The 23,772-nt window shown below is 40.1% G+C and overlaps 1 protein-coding gene across 4 annotated transcripts in view; it reads right to left on the bottom strand.

Moving 5' to 3' along the window:
• CCDC138 (coiled-coil domain containing 138) overlaps nt 1-23,772 on the bottom strand; it is a 152,036-nt gene that overhangs the window by 115,623 nt on the left and 12,641 nt on the right. For all 4 annotated transcript variants that reach the window (XM_030201476.1, XM_030201475.1, XM_030201474.1 and 1 more), the window contains exon 3: nt 9,298-9,427. In XM_030201476.1, coding sequence (XP_030057336.1) covers nt 9,298-9,427 — 130 coding nt within the window. The remainder of the gene's footprint in view (nt 1-9,297; nt 9,428-23,772) is intronic.

Below are 23,772 nucleotides of genomic sequence, written 5' to 3'. Positions count from 1 at the left end.
CTCCACATCCTTTTTTTTTGTTACATTTGTACCCCGCGCTTTCCCACTCATGGCAGGCTCAATGCGGCTTACATATTGTATACAGGTACTTATTTGTACCTGGGGCAATGGAAGGTTAAGTGACTTGCCCAGAGTCACAAGGAGCTGCCTGTGCCTGAAGTGGGAATCAAACTCAGTTCCTCAGTTCCCCAGGACCAAAGTCCACCACCCTAACCACTAGGCCACTCCTCCACATCCTTAACAAAGCTTGTCCGCTTGTAAAAGTTCACAATGGTTGCCTGTGTAACATGATTCCAGACTTCTTTCTGCATATGTAGGGAACCCAACAGTGATAGATTACGAGCCAGTTCAATAGCACGTTTATCCTTGCCAGTCTGGTCATCCATAACGCTCATCAGACGACATAGCACAACAGCCCGATAGCTATTATGCCCTGATCCATAGGTTGGATCAGAGAGGTAGTGTTTGGTGGCAGGAAGATCACCTTGACGTTAGACAGCCTGACATCATCACTGTGTGCAGCACAATTATCACAAAGCAGCAAAACCTGATGCTTTTGTGCCCGCATTCTAGTGTCTAACTTCTTTAGCCACTGCTTCCAAATTTCCCCAGTCATTCATGAATTTGCGTTAGCCTCATATGACACAGGAAGTCGCTTAACTTTCTTGAAGCAACGGAGCTGTTTGCTCTTTCCAATGACGAGGGATTCCAACTTCTCACTCCCATCCATATTGCAGCAAAGGAGGATTGTCAGTCGGTTCTTCGATGTTTCACCTCCAGTAGTTTCGGCATGTTTGAATGCAAGTGTTTCATCAGGAATCGCTCGCCAGTAGAGACCATTTTCATCAGCATTGAAAATGTCACGAGGTGCAAACTCGTTCAAGATGGTAGGAAGAACTGAATCAACCCAATTTTCAGCACCAAAGTCATCAGCGTCTTGTTTCTCACCATGCTGTTTCTTGAATTTTATGCTGTTCCTCTCCTTCTATCTTTCCAACCATCCAACAGTGGCTTTGAATTCAGTTAGTCCAAGACTTTCAGCTAGCTGGTTAGCTTTCTCCATAAGCAGTGGACCACTGACAGGAAACTGTCTGCTCCTGACTCGAAAAAAACACCGAAAAAGAGCATCTTCTACCTTCTCAGCTTTTCCAGCTTGTTTTCGTTGTGGATTTGTATTGTTTTGCCAGTCTTCCAGAAGCTGGTCTTTCTGCTTCAAGACACGTGAAATTTGACTGGGATTGACACCATATTCTTTAGCCATAGATGCTTAACTTTGTTTGTTTTCTAATTTTTTAAGAATTTCTATTCGTTCAGCCAGTGTTAAAGTCTTACAGTTCCGCTGCGACAACGACCCTGGCACAAGCTCTAACAACATTCTTTCGCTTATTCTGCTTGTGGCAGTTAAAGAGTATTGTGTTCAGTACTGGTCTCCGTATCTCAAAAAAGATATAGTAGAATTGGAAAAGGTACAGCGAAGGGCGACGAAAATGATAGTGGGGATGGGACGACTTTCCTATGAAGAGAGGCTGAGAAGGCTAGGGCTTTTCAGCTTGGAGAAGAGACGGCTGAGGGGAGATATGATAGAAGTGTATAAAATAATGAGTGGAATGGATCGGGTGGATGTGAAGCGACTGTTCACGCTATCCAAAAATACTAGGACTAGAGGGCATGAGTTGAAGCTACAGTGTGGTAAATTTAAAACGAATCGGAGAAAATTTTTCTTCACCCAACGTGTAATTAGACTCTGGAATTCGTTGCCGGAGAACGTGGTACGGGCGGTTAGCTTGACGGAGTTTAAAAAGGGGTTAGATAGATTCCTAAAGGACAAGTCCATAGACCGCTATTAAATGGACTTGGAAAAATTCCGCATTTTTAGGTATAACTTGTCTGGAATGTTTTTACGTTTGGGGAGCGTGCCAGGTGCCCTTGACCTGGATTGGCCACTGTCGGTGACAGGATGCTGGGCTAGATGGACCTTTGGTCTTTCCCAGTATGGCACTACTTATGTACTAATCTCCTTGGTTGTCACACGCCAATCAGCTTCCATATTCCATGCACATGCTTATGCAGAGTCTTTCCTGCAGAGGAGCGGTCTTGAACCATGCATATAAGCGAATCTTGCACTTATCAGTGGTGCGTTAAACCGAAGTTTGTCCCCATAGAAATTGATGGTGCCAAAAACGGGACCGAAGTATGGCATGCAGTTAAACAGAGCATGCGCTTATCCGACGTGCACTTAAATGGAGTGCACTGTATACAAGCACACAGAATGTTGAGTATAATTAGGAAAGAGATGGAAGACAAACACGAGGATGTTATAATGCCGTTGTATCGCTCCATTGTGCGACCGCACCTCGAATATTGTGTCCAAGTCTGGTTGCCGCATCTCAAAAAAGATATAAAGGAATTGGAGAAGGTGCAGAGAAGGGCAACGAAAATGATAAAAGGGATGGAACGACTCCCCTATGAGGAAAGGCTGAGAAGGTTAGGGCTCTACAGCTTGGAGAAAAGGCAGCTGAGGGGTGATATGATAGAAGTCTACAAAATTATGCGCAGAGTACATAAGTACATAAGTACATAAGTAGTGCCATACTGGGAAAGACCAAAGGTCCATCTAGCCCAGCATCCTGTCACCGACAGTGGCCAATCCAGGTCAAGGGCACCTGGCACGCTCTCCAAACGTAAAAACATTCCAGACAAGTTATACCTAAAAATGCGGAATTTTTCCAAGTCCATTTAATAGCGGTCTATGGACTTGTCCTTTAGGAATCTATCTAACCCCTTTTTAAACTCCGTCAAGCTAACCGCCCATACCACGTTCTCCGGCAACGAATTCCAGAGTCTAATTACACGTTGGGTGAAGAAAACTTTTCTCCGATTCGTTTTAAATTTACCACACTGTAGCTTCAACTCATGCCCTCTAGTCCTAGTATTTTTGGATAGCGTGAACAGTCGCTTCACATCCACCCGATCCATTCCACTCATTATTTTATACACTTCTATCATATCTCCCCTCAGCCGTCTCTTCTCCAAGCTGAAAAGCCCTAGCCTTCTCAGCCTCTCTTCATAGGAAAGTCGTCCCATCCCCACTATCATTTTCGTCGCCCTTCGCTGTACCTTTTCCGATTCTACTATATCTTTTTTGAGATACGGAGACCAGTACTGAACACAATACTCCAGGTGCGGTCGCACCATGGAGCGATACAACGGCATTATAACATCCGCACACCTGGACTCCATACCCTTCCTAATAACACCCAACATTCTATTCGCTTTCCTAGCCGCAGCAGCACACTGAGCAGAAGGTTTCAGCGTAGAGCGGACAGATGTGAAGCGTTTGTTTACACTTTCAAACAATAATAGAACCAGGGGACACAAGATGAAGCTAGAATATGGTAGATTTAAAACAAATAGGAGAAAGTTTTTCTTTATTCAGCGTGTAGTTGGACTCTGGAACTCGTTGCCGGAGAATGTGGTGGCAGTGGCTGGCCTTACGGAGTTTAAGGGGGGTTTGGACAGATTCCTGAAGGAAAAGTCCATTGAACATTATAAATTTTTTTTTTTTTTTTTTTGGGGGGGGGGGGGGGGGGGGGGGGGGTTGCCAGGTTCTTGAAGCCTGGATTGGCCGCTGTCAGAGACAGGATGCTGGGCTTGATGGACCCTTGCTCTTTTCCCAGTATGGCGGTGCTTATATATATATATATATATATATATATATATATATATATATATATCAATGAAGATAGCATTTGATTTGGGATATAAAGATTTGTTGTTTAATGGGGGTCTTATGGTTTAATGGGAGCTCTGACATGAGGGGGGGAGGAGAGACAGTAATGCATTGCCCCCCCCCCCCCCCAGTCCACCTCTGTGCCCTCCTCCTCCAGTTGCAGGGTGGGGAGAGAGCCTGTTAAAAATATACCAGCACACCATGGACCAAGCTCCATGAGTGTGAAGCCCATCGACATAAGCTCCCCATCCCAGGAGAGATGCATCCGTTGTCAGCACCTTTTGTGGCTGAGGAATTTGGAATGGAAGTCCCAGAGTCAAACTGGACGGAACTGTCCACCACTGAAGAGAGCGGACAAGCTCTGGGGACACTTGGATGACATCTTCTAGACTCCCCGTGGCTTGATACCACTGAGAAGCCAAGGTCCATTGAGCAGATCACATGTGCAGGCGTGCCATGGGAGTAACGTACACTGTGGAAGCCATGTGGCCCAACAATCTCAACATCTGCCGAACTGTGAGCTGCTATGATGCCCAAACCTTGGACGCTAGGGAAACAAGATTGTCTGCACGCGTCTACAGAAGGTAGGCACAGTCATGTCGAGCAAGGCTCCTATGAACTTCAATTGAACAGGATGGAGATGGGACTTGGGGTAGTTGATAACGAACCAGCACCCAAATAGTCATCCGCATGCCCTCCCGAGCACCGCCCTCCGAAGTGCTCTTCACCAGCCAATCGTCAAAATAAGGGAACACATGAACTCCCAGTCTGCGTAGCATCTTGGTAAAGACTCTGGGAGCTGATGCAAGGCCAAAAGGCAACATGTGGTACTGAAAGTGATGTGTTACTAGCCAAAATCAAAGATACTTCCTTTGGGCTGGAAGTATCAGGATGAGAGTATATGCATCCTTTAAGTCCAGATAGCATAGCCAATCATTTTCCTGAATCATAGGAATAAGGGTGCCCAGGGAAAGCATCCTGAACTTTTTTGTGGACTAGAAATGTGTTCAGGGCCCTTAGGTCTAGGATGAGACGCACCCCCCCTCCCCCGTCCTTTTCTGCACAAAGAAGTACCTGGAAAAGAATCCCTGCCCTTCTTCCCCTTCTGGAACGAGTTTGATCGCATGGGCCTTGAGAAGGGCAGAGAGTTCCTCTGCAAGTACCTGCTTGTGCTGAGAGTTTAAAGAATGGGCTCTCAGTGGAAAATGTCAAGTCAAATGCAAAGCGCTGATAAGGAAGGCAAAGAGGGACTTTGAAAAAAAAGATTGTGTTGGAAGCAAAAACACACAGTAAAAAATTTTTTAGGTATATTAAAAGCAAGCCGGCAAAAGAATCGGTTGGACTGCTAGATGACCAAGGGGTAAAAGGGGCAATCAGGGAAGACAAAGCCATAGCGGAGAGATTAAATGAATTCTTTGCTTCGCTCTTCACCGAGGAAGATTTGGGAGAGATACCAGTGCCAGAAATGGTATTCGAAGCTGATGAGTCGGAGTAACTGAATGAAATCTCTATAAACCTGGAGATTGTAATGGGGCAGTTCTACAAATTGAAGAGTAGCAAATCTCCTGGACCAGATGGTATTCATCCTAGAGTACTGATAGAACTGAAAAATGAACTTGCGGAGCTATTGTTAGTAATATGTAATTTATCCTTAAAATCAAGCGTGGTACCGGAAGATTGGAGGGTGACCAACGTAACACCAATTTTTAAAAAAAGGTTCCAGAGGAGATCTGGGAAATTATAGACCGGTGAGTATGACGTTGGTGCCGGGCAAAATGGTAGAGACTATTATAAAGAACAAAATTACTGAGCAATATTCAAAAGCATGGATTAATGAGACAAAGCCAACATGGATTTAGTGAAGGGAAATCTTGCCTCACCATTCTATTACATTTCTTTGAAGGGGTGAACAAACATGTGGATAAAGGTGAGCTGGTTGATATTGTGTATCTGGATTTTCAGAAGGCGTTTGACAAAGTACCTCATGAAAGACTTCAGAGGAAATTGGAGAGTCATGGGATAGGAGGTACTGTCCTATTGTGGATTAAAAACTGGTTAAAAAATAGAAAAGAGAGAGTAGGGTTAAATGGTCAGTATTCTCAATGGAGAAGGGTAGTTAGTGGGGTTCCCCAGGGGTCTTTGCTGGGACCGCTGCTTTTTAACATATTTATAAATGACCTAGAGATGGGAGTAACTAGTGAGGTAATTAAATTTGCCGACGACACAAAGTTATTCAAAGTCGTTAAATCGCGGGAGGATTGTGAAAAATTACAGGAGGACCTTACAAGACTGGAGACTGGGCAACTAAATGGCAGATGACATTTAAATGTGAACAAGCGCAAAGTAATGCATGTGGGAAAGAGGAACCTGAATTATAGTTACGTCATGCAAGGAGTCACCGACCAAGAAAGGGATCTAGGTATCTCTGCTGCGGCTAAGAAAGCAAATAGCATGTTAGGTATTATTAGGAAAGGAATGGAAAACAAAAATGAGGACGTTATAATGCCTTTGTATCATTCCATGGTGCGACTGCACCTCGAATATTGTGTTCAATTCTGGTCACTGCATCTCAAAAAAAAGATATAGTGGAATTAGAAAAGGTACAGAGAAGGGCGACTAAAATGATAAAGGGGATAGGACGACACCCCTATGAGGAAAGACTAAAGTGGCTAGGGCTCTTCAGCTTGGAGAAAAGGCGACTGAGGGGAGATATGATAGAGGTCTATAAAATAATGAGTGGAGTTGAATGGGTAGATGTGAAGCATCTGTTTACGCTTTCCAAAAATACTAGGACTAGGGGGGCATGCGATGAAGCTACAAAGTAGTAAATTTAAAATGAATCGGAGAAACTTTTCTTCGCTCGGGTAATTAAACTCTGGAATTCATTGCCAGTGAATGTGGTAAAGGCGGTTAGCTTAGCAGAGTTTTAAAAAGGTTTGGACAGCTTCCTAAAGGAAAAGTCCATAGACCATTATTAAATTGGACTTGGGGAAAATCCACTGTTTCTGGGATAAGCAGTATAAAATGTTTTGTACTTTTTTGGGATCTTGCCAGGTATTTGTGACCTGGATTGGCCATTGTTGGAAACAGAATGCTGGGTTTGATGGACCTTTGGTCTGTCCCAGTATGGCAATACTTACATACTTATGTGTGATTTGGTCACGTCGCTCACAATCTTCTATTAGTCTTAATTTTATTTCATATGTAATTTAGAAGTTTTTGGAGGTTCCCCCTTTTCTAATCCAACAAGAGTTTCAAACATTGTATTAATTTACCCAGGTAGGCATGACATATTACTTATTGCTTTTCTACTTTTAAGAGTATTTTTTTTTTAATGTTTACATTTTTACTTTGAGTGTATTTTTACCTATCATAATTCATGCATATTTTTGTCATACGGCTTCCTTGTAGTTATGAATTAAGATCATGTTTAGATGTTCTTTGGTTGAAGAATTTTTATAATATATGTTTATTATTTAATATATTATTAGACTATGTTTGGTGGCCTTTTACAAACTATAAGCATTTGATATTTGATAAATTGGTAAACTATCTTGATGATTTTTTAAATACATTTACGATCTTAACAAGTTAATATATTATTATTATTTTATTATTTATTATTACTTACTATTTATTATTTAAAATGGTTTGGTAATTTATGCACACTGGGTATGCGAGTATTAACACAACCTATTACCGTGGATTAGTAAACTGGGGGGTTCATCATTTGTACATTCTTTTAGCCAGTTATACATTTAAGTGATTTATTGCCCACTATTACGCATTTATGTTTTAAGTGTCTCTTCTTTAAATTTTTTAGTGTCATAATTGAATCAATTTAATTCATTTCTTGGTGTTTTTTCCTTAACCTTTGTATTTTGATATAGTATTTGTATTTTAATTGTGATTTATTTGGCCTTCTTGTAGATATTGTGGACTCCTGATGCAGGCCATTAGGCTGAAACATGGCCCCTGTCAGCTCCTTTATCATCTTAATCAAGGATTGTTTTAAACGTTTGATAGCACAATCCACTGTACGTGTTTATTCTTCACAGTTTGGCTTTCTTGGTCTACCCTCTGAGCCCACTGGGACACAACAGCAGCCCGCCAGGACTTTAATTTCAAACATAGCAACCTTTCTGCCTTTTTTATTTATTTATTTATTTTTTAAAGATCTTAGAACAGGTTAGGTTCAGAATCAACTAGGTCTCCACAAATCTTTAAAACCATGAGTCAGGACAGTCGCCAATATTATTTTTATTTATTTATTGCATTTGTATCCCACATTTTCCCCACCTATTTGCAGGCTCAATGTGGCTTACATAATACCATGATGGCGATCACCAATTCCGGTATGAGAAATACAGAGTGGTATTGCGTTAGAGTTCAAGAGTGACAAAGTAAATTAGGTAGTCAAGGAGGAAGAGTCAAGTTTTGTCCAGTTCTGGTATAAGTTTCGTTGTATTGCAGGTTTCAGGTATTTACTTTGGATCATTTTGGTATGCCTTATTGAACAAGTTGGTTTTTAATGATTTCCGGAAGTTTGTTAGTTCGTGCATTGTTTTCAGGACGATTGGTAGTGCATTCCATAGTTGCGTGCTTATGTAGGAGAAGCTGGATACATAGGTTGATTTATATTTTAGTCCTTTGCAGCTTGGGTAGTGGAGATTTAGGTATGTACGTATTGACCATTTTGTCATTCTAGTTGGTAAGTCTATGAGGTCTGCCATGTATACTGGGGCCTCACCATGGATAATTTTATGGACCAAGGTGTAGATTTCGAACGCAATTCTTTCTTTGATTGGGAGCCAATGCAGTTTTTCTCATAGGGGTTTGGCGCTTTTGAATCTCGTTTTTCCAAATATGAGTCTGGCTGCGGTGTTTTGGGCAGTTTGTAGTTTCTTAATGATTTGTTCTTTGCATCCGGCATAGATTGCATTGCAGTAGTCTAGGTGACTCAGTACCATTATTTGTACCAGGCTGCGGAATATTATTTGTTACATTTGTATCCCACATTTTCCCACCTATTTGTAGGCTCAATGTGGCTTACATAGTACCGGAGAGGCGTTTGCAGACTCCGGTGTAAACAAATACATAGTGAAGTTGTGGTAAGATAAAATTCGTGGTATAGCCACATAAGGGAATCGTGCCACGGAAGGGTTGTGTTATGTCTATTACAGTTTTTTTTTGTGTTGCAGAGATCAGGCAATATGGAAATACCCGTGCATGCACAGCAGGGTCCACAAGCTTTTCCTGAGCTTTTATGGAGAGTGATAAGTTCCAGGAAAAGCGATGCTGAATGGCATCACCCAGCTTCATTCAGCCTCTACCTGTCCATGGAGAAATATGCTCTGGTGATAATGCCACTCACTTTTTCCATATTTTTTTTTAATTGGTCTAGACTGGTATCAAAGTGTTTTAAGCTATCAGTCCAAAAAACCCCCAACTCCTCCTCTGTAGGATTATCATATAAAATCAAAGAGAAAGAATATAAAAAGCTTCTTATAGGTATTGATTGGAAAAAAAAAGGGGGGAGGGACATGGTATTAAAATGAAAATCTTACCCATCAGCATTTTTGAACAATTCATGAAGAATTTTATTATAATATTTTCTTTCATGAGCAGTTAATCCTGACAATGAAACATTTGGTGACACAACGATATTTGAACTATCTGGGAAATTGTCCAAACCACCTAAAAAAAAAAAAACGGAAATGTTTGTTTGGATGACAAAATGTTATATTTGGCATGCATTAGATTATGTAGTTCTCTGTTATAAAGTACCATGGTGGTGGTCACTGCTAAAAATCAAAAAAGATATAGGACACAAAGAGAGGCATTTTAGATACGACATCTAAGCCTGACTTTGGACGTTTCGCATAAAATGCCCAAAATCTGACTAGGAAAGGTCATTTTCAAAAAAGGAAAAACCTTCTTTTTTCCCCCAAATACTGTTCCAAACAAGGTTTTGTGCTTTGTATATTTTTGGGGGGACCATTTTCAATCAAAAAAAAAAAAAAGGCCAAGTGAAAAATGTAGAAAATCAAGCCATCAGGATGTACGAGGGGCCAGCATTTTTAGTATACTGGTCCCCCAGACATCCCAGGAGAGCAATGGGACACCCTAGGGGGAATTGCAGTGGACTTCAAATAAATACTCTTAGGTACAAATATCACTGTTGCTCCCTTATCTTGTCTGCTGAGCCCCCCAAAACCTACCACCCCTAACTGTACACCACTACAATAGCCCTTATGGATGAAGGGGTACCTATATGTGGGTACGGTGGGTTTATGGTGAGTCTTGGAGGGCTCACATTTTTCACCACAAGTGTAAAAGGTAGGGGGAGGTATGGGCCTGGGTCCACCTGTCTACAGTGCACTGCACCCACTACTAGACTCCTCCAGGGACCTGAATGATGCTCTAATGGACCTGAGTATAACATCTGAGGCTGGCAAGTAATGTTTTTAATCACATTTTTAGGGGGTGGAAGGTGGGGGTCTGTGACTACTAGGGGAGTAAGGGGATGTCATCTCTGATTCCTTCCAGTAGTCATCTGGTCATTTAGGGCACCTTTTTGTGTTTTATTTGTTCTAAAAACAGGTCTAGCTCAAAACATCTTAGTTTTAGTCCTGGACGGTTTTGTTTTGCTCCATTATAGCTGAAAAACATCCAAGTCTTAGGAACGCTCAAATCCCGCCCTTAACATGCCCCTAACACAGCCCCTTCAGATCTGGATGCAGTACAAATAGCATAGAAAATGTCTAAAAAAAAAAAAAGGTTAAGAAAATATTGATTTACACGTGTTTGTGAAAAAAAAAAAAAAAAAACATCCAAATGCTGCTTTATGCCACTTTTTAGACGTTTTTCTCTTTTGAAAATGAGCCTCATATTGTGTTTAACTTCTTATGTTATAAATATTTTATTTAACTTGTCTTACAACACTTTCTAAGACACAAAAGAGAGGGTAAAACAGCATACAAAATAATACAGAAACAACAATGTTATATTAGACCCCTGAGGCAAGCATTTGTACGCCGAAACACGGCCCGTGTCGGGTCAATCTTATAATACAAAGGACATTGATTATCTCAATCCTGAAGGCCCAGTGTTGCTTCTTTTTTGTTTCTTTACAACACTTTCTATACATGTCTAGTGTTTGATATATTAACTGAACTTTATAAACAAAGGGTCCCCTCCTGGTTTGGGCAGTTTGTACCTATTAGAAAACCCTTAATAAATCAGGTGGATGAGTTCAAATATTAAACCATGAATTTAGATACTGAACTAAAGAATGTTCTTGAAATGTGCTAGCAAGAGGAGATTTTCCTTTCTGCCAATTTCCCTTGCCTTCTTACTTCATCTTGTTAGTTATATATCACATATCCTACTTGCTTTCTCATTTAAATTCTTGCAATATTAAATAAATAAATAAATAAATAAAGTGAACTGTGCCAGTGGGCAGAGGATGAATGAAGGAGGATGCTGCTGGTGATCCCTTTTCTCATTTTATCCACCCAGCATTTCCTTTAACATATTCTGTTATCTAATTGCCTGTCCTTACCATCCTCTCCATGCTTTCACATTAGGGTTCATGGAATCCTGTCACTTCCAGAGCATTTACCCTTCATAACATAAAATGTGTTAAAGTACTAGCAGGTCATTTCAGGCCTTGTTGTCTGTCTGTAAGTCTTACAAGACCAACATGAAATCCAAGTTTTCTAATAACCCACACACACCTACCAAATCTACCACCACCATTATCAAAAAAAAAAAAAATCAATCCTCCCCATGCTCACTGAAATTTGGCATTTAATCAAGATCTCTCCATACAGCTTATTTTAACACCATCTTGTAGCATAGGTTATAGGGCCTTAATCACTCTCCACGCAACTTACCCCACAGCCTTTTTGGAAGCCTGTTGAAGTCCTAAAACTACTGCTTGGGTCATAACTGTCTCTCCATGCGGTTTATCCTTCAGCTACCCCCATGCCCTAGGTTGCCACTAGGTCATATTTTATATTCTATTTATGTACAGCTGTTTATAGTAGGATTTTATTTCAGTTTTGTTGTATGTTTTATGTGTGCATTTTTTTTTTAATGCTGTACTCTAGGTTTTAACTATTGTATATTCACTCTGGAAGACTCTTTGGGGCTGACGGTATAGAAAGCAAATACTTAGCTACTCCTTCACTTTTTGCCAATAAGGATCCTCTGTTTTCTCATCACTTTTTGAAGTCTAATACCATTTTAGAATCCTTACTTCATGACAGCTATGTTGTCAGATTCTGTAACAGTGGTTTTCTCTACAGAACAGGACAGATTGTAAATACTAGAAGGTGACATTATCTGATGGCACCAACATGGAACACGATCTTTCAGAACGATAGACAGAGAGGAAGTGACATCACTGCCAATATAGCTGTCTAGGCTTGGAGTGCTCCTCACCCTACATCATAATTAGCATGTTTCCTAAAGTCTCCGAGCGAGCTAAGCAGATATCTTTTAGAAAATCAGGTGGCAGATATTACCAGCAGGCATGAGAAGCAAGCAGCGAACAATAGACCTGAGAGAGTCTGTTTACCAGAGCACAGACTCATCTGGGAGGCAGCCAAGCAAGATGGTGGTGGTCAGCCATGTGAATAATGGCGCAGAGAGTGCAGGGACCCAGACATGTGAGCAAGAGCAGAGCCCACCACAGTGTAAAGCACCCCTTTGCCTCTGAGGGGAGCTAAACACTTTGGAGGGGTCAGAAAGCCCTGTTGGCAAAGGGAACACACTCCAGAGTATATTTTTTCTCTTTTCTAATAATGCTAAAATATATTAGAGTAAACAAATGATTACAATAAAATTATAAACCATAAAGCTGTATGTCTCTGTTGATCACCCTCCCCTCACCTATCCACACCCATTCTGTTAGAATATCAATGATATGCTTTGATGTCCCCATGCATACCTCCTACCCACCCCCATCCTCCCACCCTGTCAGACTGTCATAGTAATGCTTGAATGTTTTCACTTATATACACTGTCAGCTAGCACATTTGCTTATTTCCGATCTGAGGAAGAAGGGCGACCTTCGAAAGCTAATCAAGAAATGTATTAAGTTATGTCCAATAAAAAAGGTATCTTATTTTCTTTTCCATGTTTTATTTTGTTTGATTTCTATTGATAACCTTAAGAGTGGACTAACACCGCTACCACACTCCTCAACATTATCAACAAAATCTTGGACTAATCAGTGTTTTACTCTACATTTACACATTTGATACCACAGTGTTCTCCTCAGAAAGTTTTGGCAGCTAGGTGGCATGAAGGAGTACTGTCCTGCAATGGTAAAGGAAGCCAGTGTCTGTCTATTTTTACTGAAGCACTTGCTTCCTTTTGTCATTACAGGGCAAGGTAGCCGGGTAAGGGCAAAGGAATGCTTAAGTTTCCAAAGACCTTTGTCTGACACAATATAGCAGTTCTTACAGTTAAATGTAAACATGCTCTCTATCCACAAAAATCCAACCTCTTCCCGACGTTTCTCCTTGGAAGTCACTATACAAAAAAATATTCTCTCATGTCATCTGAGCAACAACAACTACCAGGCGCATTATGCAATACAAAACCTGAAAAAAATTCTAACTCACCATACATGTAGTGAACCCGACATACAACAGTAGCACTAATTCCTAAGATTTAAATAACAAGAACCCTATCAACAGGCAACACTACAAATATTACACTGAGCCATACAATAAAAATACACCTACTAATGATCCAACAGAACAAGTGAGATTTCTATATATATCTACATAAACTACATACTGCTGTGCACCTCCAATATTGAGCATGCTTCTTCATTATGTCCAAGTATGGCTTATTAGTATTGTGTGTGGCACCCCCAATCATTTTGAAATGTTGGCACCTATGCACAGATTTATCAAATACAGATCACAAATTTGAAATAGAAATATGAAAACAAAAATAGAACTGGTAACCCCCAAGAAATCAAAACTCAACACTCAACTATCAAAAAATAAAACCAAATTAATATACTCTTGTATTGAACACAATACAAAGATATCCACGATGCACATTCCCAAAACTGCAAAACGGGGAAGAAACAGAACTTCCACAGTGATCAAAATATGAATGAAAAGGCAACCAATGTTCCAAAATAACAACCACGTTAAAATAAAATCCAGAATTCCAATGCTTCTAAAAACAAGAAACTTTATTCTCAAAGGTGCATAGGATGCATAGACAAACTTGACTCAACACAAGCCTTTTTTTTTTTTGGGGGGGGGGGGGGGGGGTGGTGGAGGGGATGGGATCTGTCCTCAGTGCAAAGGGAGCTTGGAGAATAATGAGTCAGAAAGAATATGTAAAACTCAGCCACCAGCTGTAAAGTGTACAGCACAGACGTGAACAACCACTGAAATGCCATGTCTAGATTTTATTTTAACTTGGTTGTTATTTTAGAACATATTGGTTGATCTCTTCCATCCTTTTCTTTTGCATTCTCCAAAACCAACATATTCCAGTTCATAAATTCAGGATAAAAACACTTTTTCTACCTTTTGTTGTCTGGGCATTTTATTTATCCAATCATGTTGGACTTGGTGAGTTTCTCTTCTACTTTCCTGTCTGTCTTCTGCCAACTTTCTCCATTTGTCTTTTCTCCTGTCTTCTAGTCCCTTCCAAATGTCTCTGACATATTTATCTTTCCCTTTCTTTTCTGCCTTTCTGTCCAATCAAATTTCACCCGCTCTCACCCTTACTTTTCACATACCTATCAACTTTCCATCTCCTTCTCTCAATCCCTAGCTCTCCCATTTCCAATCTCACCCCTTCCCCATTCTCCTATTCCCTTCTGTCACCCCCATTACCACATTTTTACCTTCTGTACTCACCACTCTCCTCCTCACTCATCTCCTCGACAGCCCCTCATGGCCTCTCCCACGTTGTACAGTATTTTCCCACCCTCCACCTGTGTAACTCAGCATCCTGTCTCTCTCTCTCCTTCTTTTCACCCCATATTCTTGTAGTCAAACATCTTCCAACATTTGTAGCCTATCTCCATGTCCCATCTTCATTCCCTACAACAGTGCAGGTTCTCTCCTTTCTAGCCAACAATATAGCTTCTCCTTTTTTCTCTCTCCTTCTCCTCATAGTCAGCATCCCCCTCTCTATCCCTTTCCCTCAAAATAGGCATCTCCTCCTCTCTCTCTCCTATTCTTCTCTCCTCCAATAGTCAGCATTCCCCACTCTCTCTCACTTCATATTTAGAATCCCGTTGTCTCTTCCCTCCCCTTGTCCCCATTATGCCCTCTCCTCCCTGTCCAGCATTTCTCCCCCTCCCACCAGTGGTCCAATATTTCTCCACCACCCCACCCATTGTTCCAGCTTTTCTCCTTCTTTTCTACCACACACCATTGGTCCAGCTTTTACTCCTTCTTTACCCCCTCCCACCCACCAATGGTCCATCTTTGCTCCTTATTCCCACCACTGATCCAGTTTTTGTCTTTTGCTCCCCCTCACCATTGTTGCAGGTTTTCTTCTTCTCCCCACCCCACCATTGGTCCAGCTTTTCTCCTTCTCCCCTCCACCCACTGGTCCAGCTTTTCTACTTCCCCCTTCTCCACCCAACACCAGTCTTTTGCTCTCTCTCTAATGCACGATGGCATCCCTCCATCTCCCCCATACCTTTTCAAAGCTGTCTTATTGTTTTAGAGGTTGCTGGCATTGAGCAGCAAGCAGTGATTCACAACGCTCTGCTTGTGCCAACATAGGAAACTTCTGTCACACCTTCCTGCCTAAGCGGAAACAGGAAGTTGAATCAGAGAGAAGGCTCCAATGTCAGAACGAAAAGCACATTGTGAATCGCTGCTTGATGCCAGCAATCTGTAAAACAAGAAGTTAGCTTTGAAAAGGTATTGGGGGGGGGGGGGTGAGGAAAGGGAGGAAAGGATGCCATCACACATTACAGAAGAAGCAAAATGGAGAGATGCCCGATCTCGGTGGTGATGTCACCTACTGAGCCCAAAGAAGTGCCGAAACACCGTTTCGCTCCATTCCGGTACAAATTAAGTTCCAGTGATATGTGTTCAGATATAATGTTGTCACTCACAAATTAGCATTGTTCAGATGACATATACATTCCTCATCGCACTTATCACATTAAAAATGCCACTAATGGAGCCAAACTTTGTTCAGTATGCAATCACAAGAAACTGTAATACTTACCTTTAGAAAAAAGATTCCGTATAGGTAAGGAAATTGTTAATCAAGTGCAATGAAAAAAACTTGCTTTACAGTGACCCATGAATATATAAAATGTTATTCTTTAAATAACAAAATCTGAGAAATGTTTTTTCCATGCGGGGATCAAACTCATAAGTCTTTGAGAACATGTTGCTTACTCTGCCAGTAAGCCATCAGTGGAGCTTCCTATTTGTCAGTCCTGACACAACTCAAATGTTCAGCTATACTAACTAACTAACTCGATTACATGTTTGTCCCATATAGAACAAATTGCAAGGGCATCTGATGCAATAAATCACTTGTTCAGAATTACAATTTGTATACTCCAGTAACAAAAAATATTTACCAATTTACACAGAACACACGCAGAGATGGGGTGAGTCTTGCTGTATGGTTGTGTGGATTTTGAGGGATAGGTAGGAGCAAGGGTGAAAAGGAATATGAGGTCATTTGTTTTCACCCCAACTTTTGGAGGACTTTGAAGGCTTCTTCCATAGGTTTTGAACAGTGCTCATTTCCATTCTTATTTGATAAAGTTATTTAATTGTGCAATTGCTAATGCACACTGTTTCTTTGGGGTTGTATTATTCCTGACTGTTCTGTTTTTGTTTTTACTTGTACCATTCTTCAATGTTCCTTCCTTAATAAAATAAATATTAAAATACATACATATATACACATCTGATTTAGGAATCCCAACACTAGTCGTCTTCCAAGCATTTCAACAATAAAAACATTCTTTACATTGAAAATTACCTAAAGTGCATTCACAAATTTATGATTTAATGGATTTAACATCTTCCCTAAATTCTTACTCCTAGTGTATGCAAATTGAGGAATGGGTGAAAGCTTTATAATAACTCAAAATGTTCCAATATTTATTAACGACGTTCCTGTCAGCCTTTCTGTTTGAATAAGATAAAATATGGGTGAAGATTCACTTTGTGATCAAGAACAAAGGGAAGATTTAGAATGGAGTAAACATTCTCCTAGCTCTTATATTCTTTCTTCAGAACTTTGGAAGGATAACCTCTTTCACTAAATCAAGTAATTATCTGTCCAACATGAATTTTAAAATCAGTAAAAAATATATATATATATGGAACTCCTCCCAAATGAGGAAAAGAGACAGCTGAGGGGGGAATATGATCGAGGTCTATAAAATTCTGAGTGGTGTAGAATGGATAGAAGTGAATCCATTTTTCATTCTTTCAAAAACTACAAAGACCAGGAGGAGACACACAAAAAAATTACATGGAAATATTTTAAAACAAATAGGAGGAAATATTTTTTCACACAAAGAATAGTTAAGCTCTGGAACTCACTGTTGGAGGATGTGGTAGCAGCGGTTAGCTTATCTGGGTTTAAAAAAGGTTTAAACAAGTTCCTGGAGGAAAAGCCCACAGTCTGTTATTGAGATGGACATCTTTGCCTAGCACGTACACGTCTTGAAGTCAAAAGTCACATCAGCTATCAAGAATACAGAGCTGGAAAAAATCAACTTTATGCAACTTTTGGAGTAATGGAAAAACCAAACATAGCGCCTTGAGAGAAGATCAGGAAAAAATTTCCTAGAGGGAGCTAAGTCCACCTCTGTGCATAGTATGGACAAAGAAAGGACTAAAAAAGCAGTCACTATATGTGCAAACTTCAATGCATGTTTAGAAAGACATTTGTCTATCTGTGTTCTGAGAGAACAGGCTCTGTATGGTTACCATCAGCATTATTGTGGTCAATTCCACCCTCCTGGTCTATGGAGAATTCACAGGTAAAAATGAATTTTTGGTGAATATTTCATGGAGTACTACTGGGGTTTCTTGACTAGTCTATTTTGATGAAGAAGTTTCACATTAACGTTTGTCATTTCTGTTTTTATTTATTTATTGCATTTGTATCCCGCACAATTCCCACTCATCGCAAGCTCTATGCGGCTTACTTAGTAACAAATCATAAAATCATGAAGTTAACAAAATCACAAAATTATGAAGTTAACAAAATCAAGAAGTTAACAATGATTTAAAGTATTATATAACAATAAAACATAATTAGACTACGGTAGGTAATAAGGAGTGGAGAGATCTTATCCCTTTCCCTTTTTTTTCTTAAACTGTATACTTCACTTAACTATGTTTAGTGTGTCAATTTTCAATTTCAGAGCACTTTATAAACCACACTAGTGAAAAAGGGCCGTTTCTGACAGAAATGAAACGGGCGCTAGCAAGGTTTTCCTCGGAGTGTGCATGTGAGATTGACTGTGTGAGAATGAATGTGCGAGTTGTTGAATAAAGCATGAAAGATTAAAAAGTATGAAAAATGCGGAGGGAAGGCTCCATGATTACAACAAGCTGTTTCAACACTAAAATCTCCTGGGACATGATGGGGCCACATTAGCCAGAGGCACGGCTCCAGAAAGTCTGGAAAGAAGGGGGAGCAGTAAGTGAAAGCAGATGTTCTGCACATGATTAACAGTTTGTGGTATTCAGAGGACTTGCACAGGAATGTGTATGAGAGAATTAGTCAGAGGCCCGGTATAAAACTAGAGGGAAACAAAGACGTAGCAAGCATTTTTGAATTTTTCTTTGTCTGTCTCTGCTTTCTTTGTCTGTCTAGAGCATTTTTGATTTGCCTTAAGCTTGCTGTATATTGCTTGTGTGTTGTAGATATGTTTTGAGTAGAAAATGCTTCCTGACTACCCCTATTGATGGTAATCAGCTTGTGCACTAAACAAATGATGTAAACTGTTTATATTACATATGAAATATTCGTCTAGTCTTTTCTTCACAGTGGCGAGCCAGCCAGGAGTAGGCGCAAACGGAAAAGAGAAGGCGAGACGAAGAACAACTTAAGTGTTTTGTTGTTAACTGAAGTTTTTTACCAGGATTGAAAGTAAAGCAAGCGTTGTTTTAAACCTGATGATTTCTGTGCTCCACTGATGTGGGATATTGATCAAACTACTGACGTGGACATACAGGTGATACTCCTGGGCTGCTAAAAGAGAAATAAGAAGACGCCGTGAGTAAGCTTACACTGTGGCCTTATTACGATATATTTGTTTAGCTTTGTAGTTTTCTTTTTTGTATATTTTCTTTGTTTAGGTTGCAGTAGTATATTTTTGTAGATTGTGGCTCTATAGGAGAAATTGTAATAGTCAGAATAAAATGAAGGGAAAGGGGCAGATAAGAAAGAAAGCCTCCTGTGTATGCTATGTATTTAGATTTAGGATAGTTCAAAAAATGGCTCCCCTTTGCAGCATGTCATAGAATTATTCCCATTAGAAAAAAAAACAGATTGAAAAGATACATGAGAAATGGATCAAATATGATGCAAAAGATTCTGTTTGAGCTGGTCTCAGGATGGATCGTTTGATCGTCCAAAATTATTATCTCTCCTGGAATACTTACAACAAAATAAAAAGAAGAAGAAAGCTTAGAATGCAGATGTAGAAAAAAAAAGCAGCCTGGGTTCAGCCTGAAGGTTGAGGAATGTCATCTGTTTTTGATTTCTCGGGTGTCTGGCTTTACAGGTTAAAAGGTCAGGAAGAACTGAAATTTTTTTTGTTCCTTTTAAAAGATTGTTTTAGATAGATTTAATAAGTTCTTTGTCTTATAGGGAATTCTGATCTCTGTTTATTTTAAAATATGTGTTATTCTGTTTCTAGTTCTCTATGTGGAATGTCTTTGCAATTTAACTTTGTTTGACTCTTTTTTAAGTGAGATTCCTGCAGTGTTAAGAGATCATCTGGCTTAAATTAGTCACAGTCCTAGCTAGTTTTGTGTGTCTAGGGCTAATAGGGGAAAGAGGTGATTTAAATCTTTAATAAACATCTGAACAATATGATTTGTCAGCAATATGGTTACTATGCTTCAGAATGTTATCAGAATGCAGGAATGCCCCCAAGCTACAAATGCAGACGCAGCAAGGATTAATGCCACAAGTAGTAGGATACCTGCGAGTGCCCCGCAGACTGCATACAGCAGCCGGCGACGCAATCACAGGGACCAGGGGACTGCAGTACAGAGACAGGGTACTGTAAATGCTTTTCCAACTTGGCCGAATATCCAGACCAATGCTATTGATGGAAGCAAACCGTGTCAGGAAGAGGGGAATGATTTTCAGGTTAGACACAAGGGAACCCTTTATTACATTGCAATTGGCAAATATGGAAACTCCTGTGAGATTTTTGATAGATACAGGGGGCGAGTACCTCTGTATTGTGTGCAAAACACACAGGGAGTTAAACTTTTCAAATCAGTATAGAACACCAGTGGGATGTTACGGGGAATTAGAACAAAGAAAAAGGCTAACAGAACCCACTCTGGTGCGCTTGGAATGCCAACCGCACGGTTCAAGGGAGGCTGTGGTACCCTTCTTAGTGGCACCTGATGCCCAGTAAATTTGTGTGGTAGAGACTTATTGTCTCAATTAGGATTGTGTTTAGATTTTGGAAATAAAGAAATACCAAGTTTGCTCACCATGGTCCAGCAGTTGAATAATGAAAATAAAGTAAGGGTATGGAAGAATTACCATCAACATATTGGAGTACAAGTGATTCACCATATGGACTAGCCATAAATGCAAAACCCCATAAGATAGAATTAATAGAAGGGGCAAAGGGGCCGAAGCAAGACCCTTACCCCATACGACCCTAAATAGTATCCAAACCCTGGAACACATGGTAAATTATTGAAATGTGGTATTATTGAACCTTCAGTATCCCCGTACAATACCCCATTGTTTCCTGTCCCGAAAGGGGAAAACAATGTAAGGAGTAGTACATGATTTAAGAGAGCTAATGAGGTTACAAAAAATCAATTTCCGATTTGTGCAAATCCTGCTACACTTTTGCACACCCAGAATATATATGCATATAACACCGTTATTGACTTGTCCTAATGCATTCTTTTCAATACCTCTTCATCCAGAGTCTAGGGATTTGACGCATTTATAGTACAGAATGAGGCATACAGGTGGACTAGGATGCTCAAGGCTTTACTGATAGTCCATCGGTATTCTCAAAACAACTAATGATGGATTTAAAGGATTTCAGGAGTCAATTGCCTGACACTGGGTGTCATTGTTTGTCTATGTAGATGATATTCTACTGTCTGCTGAGACTGAAGCAGAATGCCTAGATTGGACTACAAAATTATTTTTATTATTAGGAGAGTTAGGATATAAATGTAACAGGGAAAAATGTGTTATAGCTCAGTCTACTGTCACCTTTTTAGGACAAAATGTTTCAGCAGAACATAAGGTCATTATACCGGAGGTTATCTATTTTAAATGAGACTCCGGTACGCCAAACAGTTACCCAGTTACGTGCTGTTTTGGGAATGTTAAATTACTGCAGACAATGGATACCAAATTATACACAAAAAGTAATGAGACTTATAAACATTGAAACTGCCCGCAGCCACACCAAAGAATACACTAATTGTATTGGAAGAACAGGATAAGATGGTATTGGCTAGATTGTGAGGGATTTATTATCTCCAGGACCGTTAGCAGTAATAGATATCCAATCACCTGTGCATTTGTGGGTAAAGACATGGGAAATAGTTGGGTAGCTATGATTAATCAAAACAATGAAGTAAATGCACCAGTAGCTTTTTTGTCAGGCTCTTTTAATCATGTGGAAAAAGGAATGAAAGAAATACCAAAGTTACTGACAGCTATAGTGGCTGCAGTAGGTAAATGGAGAGCACAAATGCCTTTTGTTCCTATTGTAATACATACCAACCACACGATTAAAACGCTGTTGAGCCCTAGCCAGACGGCATGACAGCCACTAGATTTGGAAATATCAAGCAGTACTTTTAGGACAAGATATAAGAATAATACCATTAACTAAAGAACAGAGAAATAAGATAGATCTGCTTTTTCCGTCGATCAAGAGGGTGAGATCGATACTATAGAATCCCTACATTTCACTGTCTTACTTTTGACCCTTATCTGATAGGTTAATATGGTTTACAGATGGAGCTTGTGAAAGGACTGTTGCAGGCTTTGCCTGCGTGCAGGTAGATGAGAATCTAAGAAAGATAATGCAAGTACAATATAAAACCCCTCCTGATCAGACTGCACAGCATGCTGAACTTTTAGCCGTTATTACGGCCTTACAACACACTGATATGACTCAAATGTTACTATATATACTGATAGTTGGTTACGTTGCAAGTTCACTACAGTATCATATATTAAAATGGCAACGTAGGGGGATGATAACCAGTGCAGGTAAAATCTACAACATTACACATATTGGAAATGCTGTTTGAAATTTTGGCAAGAAGTGGAACGTGAAGGTAGAAAACTGCAGTTGTGTGGACCCCGGCCCACACTGAAAGGCCAACCTTTGAGGCACTAGGTAATGCAATGGCTGATGCAGCAGCAACGGAGTTGGTTAAGCAAAGTGAAAGATTTTGTATAATACTAGACAGACACAGGAAGGGCCACTTACGAATGTAGATAAGATTGAAATGTGGCAGCCAGAGGGACAGGAAAGTGAAAAAATGGTTGAAGAGAGGATGTATGAAATTGGGAAGTGAATGGTTTAATGCAGAAGAAGGATTACCTTGTATGCCAATGAGCCAGGCGATTTAAGGTATGGCTGAGTGGCATGCAACCATGCATTGGAATAAAGAAACAATGAGACAACAGTTTGAACAAAGGTTTTGGACCTTGAAAATTGATAACTTGATTCAACAGGTTGTGCAAAATTGCATGGTATGCAATATTAACATACCTAAAGAGGTCCTAAAATATCGCCTGGGACACTTCCAATACCAGAAGGCCCAGCAAAGAATGGTATATTGATTTTACCGATATGATTGTTCCAGTGCAGGGAAAAAGGTTATTTGTTAGTTTGGGTGGATGCTTTTTTTTCAAGGTGGGTAGAAGCATTTCATGTAAAAGGGAGACAGCACATGAAGTGTACAATGCCTGGTAACTCATATTATGCCAAGACATGGGTGTCCATCTAGAATATTTCTGATAACGGGACACATTTTAATACCAGTGTTTTTGAAAGAAATGGCAACGATTATGGGTTTAACACACAGAAAAGTACCAGTGTATCGCCCCACCTCCAATGGTTTGGTGGAACGCTACAATGGTATTTTAAAAACTAATTGAGAGTATTACTGAAGGCTTTAAACAAGGAAACAGCAGGTAAACCATATACTGGCTTGATTTGTTACCATTAGCTTTGGTTATAAGGGGCCAACCTAATGGGCGTACTAAATTGACCCCATTCCAAATTCAGACAGGACGTCATTTCTTCCCGATGCAGACAGCAAGTACTGATAGCACAGCTCAGTACTGGCAAAAGCTAAACCTATGTTGAACCTGACAAGTGATATGATCCGAACAATGTAGTATCACAGGCAGGAACTACTAATGATGTTTGTGCTTTTAAAGTAGGTGACCTAGTGCTACGAAAGAACTTTACACATAAAACATGGAAGGATCTGTGTATGTAGGGCCTTTTGCTATCACGGCCCTTACTCAGACCTTCTGCCCGTCTGGAAGGTCATACTTCTTGGATACATTTAGCAGATATTCGACGAATTATAACATTGAAATGGACAAAGAATAAACAAACACTCATGTCCCTAAACATGATGGTATTGGACTGTTGTTGTTTGTTAATGGACAATGAACACATTATGAGAATAGCCTTGTTACAGTTGGCCAAGATGTTGAATTTGACTGAATTGTATCATATGTGCCCACTGACTGACATATCCTTGTCCTTGCCAGCTATGATATATGGGACTACAATGATAAACTCA

Source organism: Microcaecilia unicolor, chromosome 4, assembly GCF_901765095.1.
Source record: "Microcaecilia unicolor chromosome 4, aMicUni1.1, whole genome shotgun sequence".
NCBI lineage: Eukaryota > Metazoa > Chordata > Amphibia > Gymnophiona > Siphonopidae > Microcaecilia > Microcaecilia unicolor.
Note: the sequence above shows the minus strand (reverse complement) of the source record. Positions and strands in the feature narration are given on the sequence as shown.